The 14,418-nt window shown below is 42.6% G+C and overlaps 1 protein-coding gene across 5 annotated transcripts in view; it reads right to left on the bottom strand.

The window, feature by feature from the left end:
* Positions 1-10,930, bottom strand: part of EDEM3 (ER degradation enhancing alpha-mannosidase like protein 3) — a 63,336-nt gene extending 52,406 nt beyond the window's left edge. For all 5 annotated transcript variants that reach the window (XM_084782103.1, XM_084782101.1, XM_084782104.1 and 2 more), the window contains exons 1-2: positions 10,559-10,930; positions 6,282-6,327 (exon numbers count right to left, since the gene is read on the bottom strand). In XM_084782103.1, coding sequence (XP_084638229.1) covers positions 6,282-6,327; positions 10,559-10,719 — 207 coding nt within the window. In that variant the 5' untranslated portion in view covers positions 10,720-10,930. The remainder of the gene's footprint in view (positions 1-6,281; positions 6,328-10,558) is intronic.
* Positions 10,931-14,418: the final 3,488 nt, after the last annotated feature.

The raw sequence follows: 14,418 nt of genomic DNA on the forward strand, positions 1-14,418 counted from the left end.
GGATTAGGAAAGTATTTTTTAGGAAACAATAAAAGCATGAAAAATGTTCAAATACAAGATTAAATCAGACTTGATAACATTTTAAATTATTCCTACTTCAAACATCACTGTTAGAAAAATTAAAATTCAAAATACAAACTAAAAAAAAAAATCCATAGAACATGACAAAGGTCTCATATCCAGGATATAAAATAATTTTCACAACTTAGCAATAATAAGACAAAGGACTTGAGTTTAAAATGAAAAAAAAAAACCTATAACAGATGATTCTTCAAAAAAAGATGCATAAATATAAAATAAATGCACAGGAAGACTTTTCAATAGCATTAGTCACCAGGGAAAATGAAATTTAAGTCAGCGAGACACTACCGCACACCCACTAGAACAGCTAAAATTAAAGGCTTGGTCATGCCAGCCTGTGAGAGGATGTGTAGTATCTGAGCGCATGCACTGCTGGTGGGAAATGCAAACCAAAGAAAAGTCTGGCTGTTTGTTCTAAACTCAAACTCTCACTCCCCAGATGACCTAGGACCCATCTGAGACATTCTGTTTCTAGATTACTCTTCTTGGTGAGTAGGCGATTAAAAAGAAAAATCCAGTGCAGAGCTTCAGATGGGAGAGGGACTGATGCTCTGGACCAGTGGTTCAAAACCTTCCTTACGCTGTGACCCTTTAACACTGTCCTTTACGCTGTGGGCGCCCCTAGCCAGAGAAGTTTTTGTTGCTACTTGATAACTGTAATTTTGCTACTGTATATGAATCATAGTGTAACTATCTGATATGCAGGATATCTGATATGTGACCCTTGTGAAAGGGTCATTTAACCCCCAAAGGGGTTGCTACCCACATGCTGAGAACCAGTGTTCTAGAGACAAATGCCACAGAGCTGTTTTTCTTAAAATGACTAAAATGGTAAATTGTGTGTTGTGGATATTTTGTAAAATAAAGTTTTGAAGGGGGAGAGGCATTACTAAATAAATGGACATAAATCTGGAAATCCAATGTTGTTGCATTTTAAAATCACTCCTATGGTTTAGCAATGAAAACTAATCAGCTGGGTGTGATGGTGCACAGCTGTAATCTTGGCGCTTGAGAGGCTGATGCAGGAGGATAACGAGTTTTAGGTCAGCCTGTGCTATATAGTGAGTTCATACAGAGGCTGTCTCAAAATGAAGAAAAAGACTATTTCCTTGCAGGATATTTGATGACACTGTGAACCCAGAGATTGTGTTATTTACTGGAAAAGCCTTTTTAGCTGTGGTGTGGCTCATCCTTAGCACACACATCATTAATGCAAGAGCTTTCTGCTTGAATATTGTAAAGAGGATTAAAGTAAGTCAACCATAGGTCAAGAGGCGGAGCAAGCAACCAGTGGACAGGAAGTGAACACAGGAGTATTAAGAAAAATACCATAGAGAGGAAGAGGAAGTCAGGAGGACGACAACAGGTAGAAACACACAGGAAGTAAAAGGGAAGGACATTCCTTCTGGGACATGAGCCTAGGAGGAAGGTCGGCTGTGTGCAGCCTCTCTGAGCTAGCGGGCTTTCACCCCAGCTTCTGGCTCGGTGTCTTTATTGGTAAAATCGAACAATAGAGAGATTCTGTTAAAAACAACACTATTTATTTCAGGAAACCAAACATAAAGTGACTATAGTACTAGGAAGATTCTACTCGTTGAAGAAAGTATCCAACTCCTTCCAATTTTATCTGTAATATTTGGGGGTCTACAAAGTACATCTTTTGCTAACAACAGTTTGATTGCCCAGAGTAGCCAGGATAAAACACCAGGAATCAAATAGCATAATCCTCCTCCTCCCTTGGTCCCCAAGGAATGGCCCTGACAGACACCATTTTATCATTTGCATTAATTTGTAAACTCAACTCAGCATAGATATGCAAAACCTGTTACTAGAAGCCTTACAGTGACTATGGTCTAGGGCTAAGTTAGATTATGCAAGAACTGCCAAAATAAACATCAAATTGCATGCGATCTGGGGAAAAGAGAAAGCCATCTGTGCAATTAGTTCACTGAGAATACGTCACAGTCTGGTGGGGACTAGAGATCTGTCGCATAATCATCAACATAACGTTAAGAGCTATGGCAATAACACAAAAGTCAGAGAACCTCCATTCAGGGGCCACAGAGAGGTAGTAACACCTGGCATGACATTCTGTGGCGAGGCAGTACCCAGAGACTGCAGCATCAGCAGACAGAGCAGTAAGCTCAAGAGCACATGCCTCACACTGGAGGAAGTACACGCTCGCAGGAAGTTCTCCGTTCAATCTAGAAACACATTTGGGTTCCAACCTACATGAATTTTAGGAGAGAATTTTCTCCCTTTCTGGTTTTTGTTTTGATTTTGGTTTACTTAAGACAGGGTCTTGGTCCTGATTGACCTAAAACTTGCTATATAGACCAGGATGCCTGGAACTGGTGGTAATCCTCCTGCCTCTACCAAAAAGTGCTGGGATTAGAGGGTGTGTGGCACTACATTCAGCTTACAGGAGAAATTTCCATCTTCAGCAAATAATACATAACAGTTGTAATTATCAGTCGCAGTTACACACAGTGCTCCCTACTTGTCAGACACTGTTCTAACTAGGCAGTCGTATAAAATGAAGACAGCCTTGCACAACTCTGTAAGGCAGGTGAAGGACTGACTTCACTTTATACTGATGAGCAAAAGGCTCTGACATCAGCTCAGCCTTCCCTTCCTAACCAGGATGGAAGGTGGCAGTCTCCTCAGGAACCCTCTTCCAGGTCCCAAGGCCGTGCTCCTAACTACTTTATATTGGCCACCTTTTGAAAACACCATTTTCTTTCCCCCAGGGCCAAGTAGACTCAAGCAAACTGCTGTAGAACAGACTGACAAACAACACTGCAAACAACTAGTGAGAAACAGGACAAGCGCTACATTATTAAAAGCTTATCATGGAGCAGGCACTCTCCATCCAACACGGACAGCCAATATGAGGAAGTTTATAGACCCTGAAATCCTCCAGAGCTTCCCATTTTAAAGGAAGTTTATGAAGTTGTTTCTTTAAAAGGCAAGATGTATAAAAATAATCAAATGCAAAAAAAGTTTCATTTCATTTTCACAAGAATTCAATTTAGTTCTTTAAAAAAAGACTTAAGTGCTTAGGTGTTCAAGTACCATGCTAAGCACAAGACATACAAAAGCTGACTTTATCAAAAATTAAAAATAAAGAAGTGTCTCTCTGTTTTTAAAAAAATCTTATGGTCTACAGTAATCCTCTGCAGTTATCCCCATTTTACAAGACCTGACTTAAATGAGTTAACTGATCAGTCTAGGATCTAAGTGAATAAAAATGCAGAACTGCCATCCAACCGCAATCTACACAGCGGACACACAACTGCCATCCAACCGCAATCTACACAGCGGACACACAACTGCCATCCAACCGCAATCTACACAGCAGACACAGAACTGCCATCCAACCGCAATCTACACAGCAGACACAGAACTGCCATCCAACCGCAATCTACACAGCAGACACAGAACTACCATCCAACACAATCTACACAGTGGACACAGAACTGCCATCCAACCGCAATCTACACAGCGGACACAGAACTACCATCCAACCGCAATCTACACAGCGGACACACAACTGCCATCCAACCACAATCTACACAGCAGACACACAACTGCCATCCAACCGCAATCTACACAGTGGACACACAACTGCCATCCAACCACAATCTACACAGAGGACACAGAACTGCCATCCAACCGCAATCTACACAGCGGACACACAACTGCCATCCAACCACAATCTACACAGCGGACACAGAACTGCCATCCAACCGCAATCTACACAGCGGACACACAACTGCCATCCAACCGCAATCTACACAGCGGACACACAACTGCCATCCAACCGCAATCTACACAGCGGACACAGAACTGCCATCCAACCGCAATCTACACAGCGGACACACAACTGCCATCCAACCGCAATCTACACAGCGGACACAGAACTACCATCCAACCACAATCTACACAGCGGACACACAACTGCCATCCAACCACAATCTACACAGCGGACAAAGAACTGCCATCCAACCACAATCTACACAGCGGACAAAGAACTGCCATCCAACCACAATCTACACAGCGGACACAGAACCACCATCCAACCACAATCTACACAGAGGACACAGAACTACCATCCAACCACAATCTACACAGCGGACACAGAACTGCCATCCAACCACAATCTACACAGCGGACACAGAACTACCATCCAACCACAATCTACACAGCGGACACACAACTGCCATCCAACCGCAATCTACACAGCGGACACTTGGCTCGCTTCAATCTTCTATGTAGTTATTATAGCAAAGTCACCCAGCCAGCTTACGTTAGTAATTGGGTCAGAGAATCTTGTGAGGGCTACCCTTGGTACCCACTGTGTCACAAACCTCACTGAGTACGCATTGGCAGGACTTTAACTAAGAGGGAGAAATATTAAACATAACATACTTTATAAAACAGGTTCCCAAGACTGGGGAGATGGCTCAGTCAACAAAGTGCTTGTCCCACAAGCATAAAGATCTGAGCTCAGACTCCCCAGAGCCTACACAAAAGTCAGACATGACAATTCATGTCAACGATCCCAGCACTGCGGACACAGAGAAAGGATGCTGGGCCTGCCAGTCTAGCCACGCCAGGAGCTTCAGGGTCAGTGAGAGACTCTGTGGCAAAAATGAAGGTGAACAGTGACTAAGGAAGATACCCAACACTGATGTCCGCCTTCCATGCACACATGCCAACACACACACAAACACATACACACAGCAAATAAAATCTTTAAAGAGAGGGCCCTGTTTAGAGCAAAATGTGGTAAAGCCATCTAGCTGTCTCCTATTTTACTCAACTTTGGAATCAAACTTTACCTATATGAGCTGGCTACAATTGGAGGGCCTTGCTAGGGTCCATTTGGCTATTTCTATACCATAACTAGCCTAAACATGTTAAACTAAGCTTCTGTCAAGCAAAACAAATGAGGAGTAAATGATTTTGAAAGCAATACTAAAGGAATAGCTACAGTCATACTGAGTAGTAAGTTTACAATTATGTTTTCAGTGTTTGCACACAAAGCTTCAAAACCATCAGAGTCTAGAAATATTACTGAAAGGCAAACCTCACTCTAATCAAGTGATAAGAAAAGAGAACAGGGCTATCAAATATGAAACATGTTTAAAATATAAAAACAGAGCCTGGAAAGGTAACTGGGGGTTGGGCGGGGGGTTAGGAGCAATTACTGCTCTTCCAGAAGACCTGATTTTGCCTCTTGGTACCCACCTTTGGCAGCTCACAACCTCCTGCGCCTAGCGATGGGATACTCTCTTCTGGCCTCTGTGAGTACTCACATAGCATGTACTCACAGACATATAAATTTTTTTAAAAATATAAAATACAAGAAAATTTAAGAGGATCTAATGATATTGATATTTAATGATATCTGTCCTATATAAAAATGGATTTACTGAGTCAGATGAAAAGTATCTTTAAAAGACTTAGCACCCGCTCTCTGCCAAATTTTGCTAACTATACTTTCTGGCTATCATAAGAGAAAGTCTCTTGGCATATTTTAAATGTAAAAACAACGAAAGGAGAAGAAATTCTCAGTTTAACTTCATTAAACACTTTACAAAATAACAGAAATTTTTTATGCAAAACTTTCTTTTGAACTCTTAAAATTTGCTTGCTGTTTTATCTACCTTTTTGTGTGCTAGATCCCTAGAGCTTTCATCCTTGACAGTGGAAGCCGCTTCTTCATCTTACAGTGGCTCTGAAGCACTGGCCCAGCAGAAAGCAAACGTCACTCAATTCAGAGGCCACATGGTAGCATCTGGACAGAAGCTGAGTGGTATTAGCTCCTACTTGACTTATGCGATGGTGTCTTCATAGGCTTGTAAAGTGGTGCTGTAGTGTTTCCTAAAAACAGCCCTTAAAGCCACACACAACCTTGTCCTCCTGTTTACCTATGTACACTAGCACCTGCCACAGCCACCGGCACCTAATAAACTGCTTACAAACAACAGTTCATGATCTGGTTTCAGTTTCTTACCTATTCAATCAACTGGTTCCCTAAGAATCACTACCAGGAATATTTTGCTAGCTTACGTTTGTCCTGTTTTTTAAAAGCTTTCTCAAAAAATGTACAGTAGTAATTCAGGGTTCAAAACTTCCCAGCTGTGTCCAGTCAGCTCCTATACACAGTGTGCACAGGTGAGCTTCATACTTACCATATAGTTGCCATAAGCGTGATCAAACATTTCCAGGACTTGATTTCTAATTGTGAAAAAACAGAGAGGGAGAAAAATTATGAATAGTCTATCTATTGTACTTCAGGAACATAATTCTCCTTCATAAAGGCACACTAATAAAATAAATAAATAAAACAAGTTAGGATACCAGAGAGTAAGTAGAGTCTTGATTACCTCACCACATAGAGCTGGGCCAAACCTTCACTACCTTAGTCCTAGCAATTTATATAAAACTTCTGTTTGGCCAGGCATGGCGTTGCATGCCTTTAATCCCAGCACTCAGGAGGCAGAGGCAGGTGGACCGCTCTGAGTTCGAGGCCAGCCTGGTCTACAAAGTGAGTCTAGGACAGCCAAAGCCACACAGAGAAACCTTGTCTCGAAAAACCAAAAAAAGAAAAAAAAAAAAGAAAAAAAACCCTTCTGTTTGCTTTTTGTTTTGTTTTGTTTTTTTTTCTAAGAAGACTATTGACTGATCCATGTCATGACAGCAGAGAAGTAAAGCTGGTCTTGAAGGGAATACTACAGCTATTAACATAATTATGTAACTAATTCTTGGGGTAGGATGTTTCCAGACAACTCCTCAAAGCAATGATTTTCAGTATCATTTATTGCTTAGCGAATTCTATATATTTTACTAAGGGTAGTGGGGTGTGTATACTAATATGAAATAAAAATATTTTCTCAAGCCTGAGCCTTTCCCATTAAACTGAGTAAACCCACTAATGCCTAGTTAAATACATACTATGCTTCTCTCATTTCAAATGATACACTTTTTGATGTACACTGCTTTCTTAAAACTACTCTTTAAAAAATAGAATTCACTTCAAAAATAAAAACTCTAAAGCTCAAAGGGAGACTTCCATCTTTCAGGAGGCTGGGGCTGCAAGATCGCAAGTGCCCAAACCAGATTCACTAATCAAACCCCACCAGGTCTCAGAAACTAAGGAATAAGTCTCACAATGAACCATCTCATGGCCAGGACTTGAGTGCTACTGCGAAGGCTAATCATGTGAGAGCCAGACAGGGCCAAACTTAATAATCAGCTAAGAAAGACAACGAACAAGTCTTTTACTAATACTTCTCCTCCCAAAGTTCCAGTTACTAAAGTCAGGAATAGAAAAAGTAGTAAAAAAAATGTTTTTAAATGTTAATGCTTTATTTCTTTTCCTTCCTATTATGCTACATTGTCGTTTTCAGAACAATGGATGATGAGCTGCTGTTAATAACAAAGTTAACAGGCAGAGAGACCTCATAGCCAGGCCCTGGCTGTAATGACCAGCCAGGCCAAGTTCTTCATTCTGTGACCTAAATAAGTCCTGACTTTTTATAACTATTTTGAAACGCCTAACCATCAAAAACAAGACCTTGCTTGGCTACCAAGGTGGTTCACTGGGTAATGGCACTCGCAAAGAGCCTGGCAGGCTGAGGTTAATCCCAAGAACCCATGTGGTAGAAGGAGATAAACTGAATTCTCCACGCTGCTCTGTGACTCCACAGGCCACAGCACACACACCACACACACACACACACACACACACACACACACACACACACACACGTAATTTAAAAAAAACAAAAACAAAAAACAAAAAACCCACCACTGGTTTAAAAGATTGTACATTTACACAGATCCAAAGAATTTCAGAAAATTAAGGAGTATCTTACAGAATCTTTCATCTTGCAAACAATAAAGATTTCTCAAACAGCAGCCACGTCAAGGCCCCACAAACCTGCTAACATAAAATGGGCTATGCCAACTCTTCCCTCCCTGACATAGGATAAACGATTAATATCAAGAAAGGAAAGTTCTCGTCTCTGGGAACGCTAGAGTCTACACATGCTCACAAATGAAAAAAAAATTCTAACTTGCTAACTCAATATTGAGAGCTTTGAATTTTCCAAATCATGAGCAAACTGTGGTTGTATTCAAGAGCCCGCTCGCACCTCTGCAGCACACGGCCAGTCCCACAACAGGAGCTTCAAAGTGGACATAACTACAGAATGACACAGTGACTGTATTAAACAGTTACAAAGTTTCTATAGTTTTTTTTTATCAACTTAGCAACTGTATAAGATATATTGGAAATCTGACTCCCCCATGGAAAAAATGTTTTTCATTCTTAAATAATTTCTATAAATGGTTTTCTAAAGTCCCACTGCCTCCCAACATAATAATAGCTGTGTTGATCTATATTCTCTGCTAGTGAAAAATATTAACAAAATCTACCGTCCTGAAAAAAAAAAATTCCAGGGAAGATAAGACTGCATATGATCAAGCATTTAAGTGCAAGCAACTGAGCAACTGTTCACAACAACTGGGGGTCGGGGGAGCTCTACATCTTATTTTTTGATACTGAACCTAGGGCTCACCGATTTGTCATATACAATTTTAATAAGAAAGACAAATAAAATATTTGCAAACATAATAGAAATAATACTGTTCTCCGCCCCAAATCTTAAGGAAGTAGAGCACTGTGAAGAGTAAGAGCTCTGCATATGCCATAGCTTAAAAAACATACAGGAACAAAACCACAGCAACAAGCCTGGCTCCGCCTATTGCCAGCTTTGAGACTCTGAGCAAGTTAACCTTGAATCTCAGTTTCTTCATTTGCCCAATGGAGACAGCACTCACCTCCTGATGAAATAACGATTTTAGCGATGGCTTGTGTCAAGTGCCAACAAAGTGGGGAAGTCATTAAAACGTCACAAAACAATACATTAAACTTATAAAGAAAAAAAAAAAGGCAAGGTACCAGAATTCACTGGTAATTTTGTTTGGATAGCTGACACTTCATCTTCTTTTCCTCAGATTTTTATTTGCTTTTTTATTAAAAAAGAAAAAAAAACTAGCCAGGTGTGGTGGCACATGCCCATAATCCCAGCACTCGGGGAGGCAGAGGCGGGCAGATCGCTGTGAGTTCGAGGCCAGCCTGGTCTACAAAGTGAGTCCAGGACAGCCAAGGCTACACAGAGAAACCCTGTCTCGAAAAACCAAAAACAGAAACAAAAAACAAAATGAATACAGTTCTTTCGCAATGACTGCAATAAAGAAGCATATGTATGAGATATAGTAGAACCTAAGGCCCCACTTCCCTTTCATCTGATCATTATGGGATAAGTGACCTTTTTTTTCCCCTGTAAGTTCAGACAATTTTTTCTTATAAAATGGTATGCTTACTATTTATATCTTACCTTACAACTTCCTTTAGTATAGAACTCTTTCCAAATGTATAAACATTATTCCATAATATAAAACAAAACATCATACTCAACCATTTCCCTCCCAGGACCCTTTCTGTTCCTGAAAAGGTGCCCCTTTACACACTTGTCTCTAACCGTGCTTTGATTTCTGTAGGATAGATTCCCAGAGGGGGAAAAAAATGAACCATAGAACAAGCACAATTTAAAATTCAGGAATTGGTGTCAATAAATCACACAATTTACACTCCTAGCCAGTTTTTAGTATCTTCACTAGCCAGTGCTGCAGCCTGGTGTCTTGTGCAAAAGCCACCCACCCCACTGTTTTAAATAAGCATCTCTCACAATTAACTGTCTGTGCTACTGACATACACGAATTTCCTCTTCTCTCACTTAACTGTTCACGGTTTTGCCAATTTCCAGATTCTCCACTTTGTTTTTTATTTATTTGTGCCACTCCGGATGTGATTAGAATCACTGGATTAAGCGCTACAAATAGAGTTTTGTAACACTTTTAAGACTCACAAAACTACTCCTAAGGGGGTACATTTAATTGAGGCCTTTGAATAACATCAAATCGCCTGCTCCGTTTCACAAATGCAGTGAAGGAAAGAAAACATAACAAGGGGACAGCGAAATCGGAAAAGTTCAAGTTCCAGTGAACGCCCCTTTCCTTTAACAGGTGTAAACACCACAACATTTTCCCGCTGGGAGCTTACTTGGCTGAGAACTCTAACCCTGCCCCCGCCAAAAGGCACCCCACCCCCAGGACTCCGCTACCCGGGTGCTAAGCCCCTCCACCAGCCCCTGACATGGCAGCGGCGCTGACACACCACCACACATGTCACAGGCGGCCCGGGAGACACCCGACAGCCCCCGAGGTCACGTCCCGGGCATCGTCTCCCATCCTCCTGGACCCTGTCCACAGCACCGAGGTCGTCCAGCCTTACCAGCTGTTCCAGTCACCAGAGAAAAAGTCCACTGCACGCCGGGGCGCAATGACAGGCGACTGCTGCCAGCCTCGCTAGGAACCCACCCGGGCAGCCACGCACCCTTACCCAAGCTTCTGCTTCTCTTCCCTACTCATGGGCGCGGCCCCCGCCGTGCACACAGACGTGGCCAACACCAGGCAGAGCGCGGTCGTCGCTGCCACCAGGCTCCATGACGCTCGCTGGGGGACCCGGCACCCACAGCCCCGGCCGCCGCCGGCTTCGCTCATGGCCCCGCGGTTCCGCGCACGCGCAGCTGCTACACCCGCACGGTGGGCCACATTGCGGGCTGCAGGCGGCGAGGAGGCTGCGAGCCGTGGTCGAGGGCGGGCTGTGGATTGAGGCTGGCGGCCGCCGGCGCCAAACTGTTTGCCGAAGCCACCGAGCCGGTCCCCAGCGCCAGCGCTGCCACCACCCTCCGCCCTCCACGACTCGGAGCACCGCCCCCAGCTTTCCGGTGTCGTAGTCTAGGAAACCGCCTCCCCACGGCTACTTCCGGGTAGAGCCGAAGTGGGATAGCCTCAGGACCAATGGAGACAGCCTCAGAGAGGGGCTGGCCTCAGCTACAGGACGGGGCATTGGCCAGGAGAAGCGGGACGTGGACAAAAGGCGGGACTGGGCAGGGAGCTGTCCCCCCTGGACCCACCGCCGACCCCAGGAGTTGCCTCCTGGGGACTACTAGTCCCAAAGTGCACTGCTTTCTCGGGCTTGCCTACAGCCCCATGCACAGGCGCCTTGCTAGTTTCGTCCTGATGGCGCGCTGCGTTCTGGGGCTTGTAGTCCTGTCCTGTAAAGGCCACACAAGTTCTAAGCGTTCTGCGTTCTACAAGACTTTCGGGCAGCCCTAGTAGATGGGCTTCCCAGTCCTGGGGACTTGTCAGTTATTTGCCCTTCTCTCCCCGAAAATGTTTCGCTGAGAGATGACAGAATGAGACTTATCCCCAGGTCGTATCGTATGCCTTGAGGAATAGTGGGAATAGTCTTCTGCCCTCGAGGAAATGACCAACAAAATAAAACAAGCGAACGAAAATACAGCAAAATGAATCCAATGTTTGACCACTGAACCATGTGAGGATTTTACTTTCATTAGCGCATATACTCGACTCTACTATACAGATACCGTCGTTCTCCGTTTGCATACGTGGAAGCCAAGGGTTGAGGAAGTTAGCAAACATTAATCTCGTTCCTGGCTTACACCTCTTAGTCAGAAGCCCCAGCAGCTAAGCAGTACTCCCAAAATCAAGGGGAGGAAGTAAAGCTAAGGACGTGATTAAGAGTAGTTGTCTAAAAAGCCCGAGGAAGGAAAGAAGTGTAGAATGCAAAAGTGATTTTTTTTTTTCAAAGTTTAGCAAAGACTGGATGTTGTAATGAGTTGCGATGGCTGATTGGCAGACTAACCACCGGTAAAATAACAAGTGGGTTTCTCTTGCAAAGCGCATATTTCTTTCTTTTATAATACTTCAACAGGTGGCTGCAGAATTGAGGAACTTGGATATGACCTCTGTGGTCACAGGAAATTTCATATTTGTTCATTCGGTAGTACTGAACTGTCTGAAACCTCTTTATTTTAATGCCTTACCGCTGTGTCTTATCTCTCTGACCACTCGGGTTACAAAACAACCTTTCTTCCTTCACTCCTCCTTCTCTTTCAAAAAATGCAGGTGTTTCCTGAAGGTTTTGTTTTTACCCACTAGCTCTTGGTCTGACACAGATTAAGCAACCTTATCTCTCTGGTTGATTTCTAGATTTGTATCTGTCCTGATCTTCAGAGCCACATTCCCATCCAGTTTCCCTTATGTCTGCTCCAAGAGAAACTCAGATGGAAAATTATTTAATGTTTCGGAGCTGTGCTTCCTCGTCCTCTTCTCTCATAGCTAGTGTCCAACCAGTTGCTTAATTACACAGATTCCTAGTCCGCTTTAGCTCAGTCCCAGCTCTCACCATCTCTTCACTGAACCATTTCAACAGCCTAAGTGATTGCACTGCCACCCTTTTCTCCTCTGCACTGCCACAGAGTAAGCATTTAAGGGCATTTGCAAGCCCTCTGAATTCCTCCTCACTGCCTTCTGTCTCACACAATGTCTTTTCTGTATCTTGGCTCTTCTAGCTCCTCTGTTACCCTGAAATCTTTGTCTAACACCCACAAGCAGTTAAGACTTGGCTTAGATTCCTTCTCCACAAAATGGTTCTAAGCCGTTTCAGAGCGCACAAGTCACCCTCCTCCCTGTTCTTCCGCTGTGCTCTGTGTCTTTATTAGTGCGATTCCACGTGCACTACATTGTGATCATCTGAAGGGTATTTATTAGCCAGAGTGTTATTAAATAATAACCGGTTTGTTCTAAAATGCCCAGTGCTGTGTCTCTCCTACTCTAGATGCTCAAGAAGTATTGGATGTGTTTGTTTTCTTATTCCTTCCGTTTCTTTACTCTAAAGTGGAAATAATATGACCCTTCCATGTACTCATATGGATGCTGTAAAAACACATGAGCTCATTTCTGAATGGTGTTTATCCCTTTTACAAGCCTGCAAGCCAGCATTACTGCCATCCCAGATCCTCTTTGGCAGCCTTCATGATGAAGTTGGCTAAGTAAATAAGTACCTCTGAGTTGGTCTTGGCTGTGCCATAGAGAACAAGCCAAGCCAAAGGTCAACACCAATCATCCAGTGTTTGAACACTAAGAACAAAGACAATAAAAAAATACTTAATGACTTTCAGATATATTTTCAAGTCAGTAATCTGGATTGGCTTATTGACAATAATCCAGCTGGTTGTATTATTATTATTATTATTATTATTATTATTATTATTATTATTATCATAAGTCTTCTTGATGCTCTAATCATAAAGACTTCTGAGCTTTTGGCTCTCAATAAGACATTAGTGATCTTGTTAAGAAACAGTACACTAAAGAGAAAGTACTGGCCACAGTGTCATTTTCTGCATTTTTGTTTGTCTCCAAGCTCACACTGCATTTTTAAAGGGTGTAATGAGCAGCCAGAACACATTCTTTGTTGACTCACTGAATAATAAGCATCTTTTTCTCCCTACTGTGATTCAACTTCTAGCCAACCTTTGAGTCTATTTTTTTTTCACCAGCCTCTGCAAAAATCATAAACTGGAAAATCTGGTGTGACCTAAAAAGTATTGGAAGTTAACATCTCTAAGCCAAAGCTCACACGCATGGTGGAAATACACGCACAAAGTGCATTTTGAAGTAGATCCCACTAATGGAAATAAGAAATATTAGCTAATTGGAAATGTATGGACTCCTGGAAAAGTTTTACATTCATTACTTTAAACACATACATGAGTAATTTTAAAAAATGGTATGGAAGTTAATTTGGAGAGCTTGGGGTTGGACAGGGGGAAATGTTGGAAAGAAACCAAGGGGAATAAGAGAGGAGTTTTGTTTTTTAAAGAACAGGGAGATGATTTTTAGATGTGCAGAGCCCATTAAAAATAATAACACGGGTATTTTATAAAGTGGTGCCCTCTAACCGGCTAAGAGTCTGTTTACACAACCTTGTATCTTATGCAAATATATATGTGCGGTTTCCTGCCTGGATGTGTCAGAGGTGAGGAGGAATTGTGGGAAGAGGCCGTATGGACACAAGGGAGAGGCTCTGCTTCAACTGTTATGACTCAGGAGGCGTCCCGAAAGGCTGAGGCCAGCTGTACAAGACTGGTCACAGAACAGCAGTTGCTCTCAGATTCTTTAATTCATCAGGTCTCTTTACTCCTAAAATGGAATTTGGAAGTGGCCATTTTGCCATTCTTCAAATGACTTCCCATTTTGTTCCCCTTTCAAGATGGTCATCAGCTGATACTGGGGAATTTACAGGGCACTTTTCTTCTTGGGAACCCAAGCCTGAGTATGTTAAATCAAGCAACATTTATTCTGCATTCACATCCTGGGATGCTAAGGCTC

This window comes from Acomys minous, assembly GCF_964271855.1.
Source record: "Acomys minous genome assembly, chromosome: 1".
Taxonomy (NCBI): domain Eukaryota; kingdom Metazoa; phylum Chordata; class Mammalia; order Rodentia; family Muridae; genus Acomys; species Acomys minous.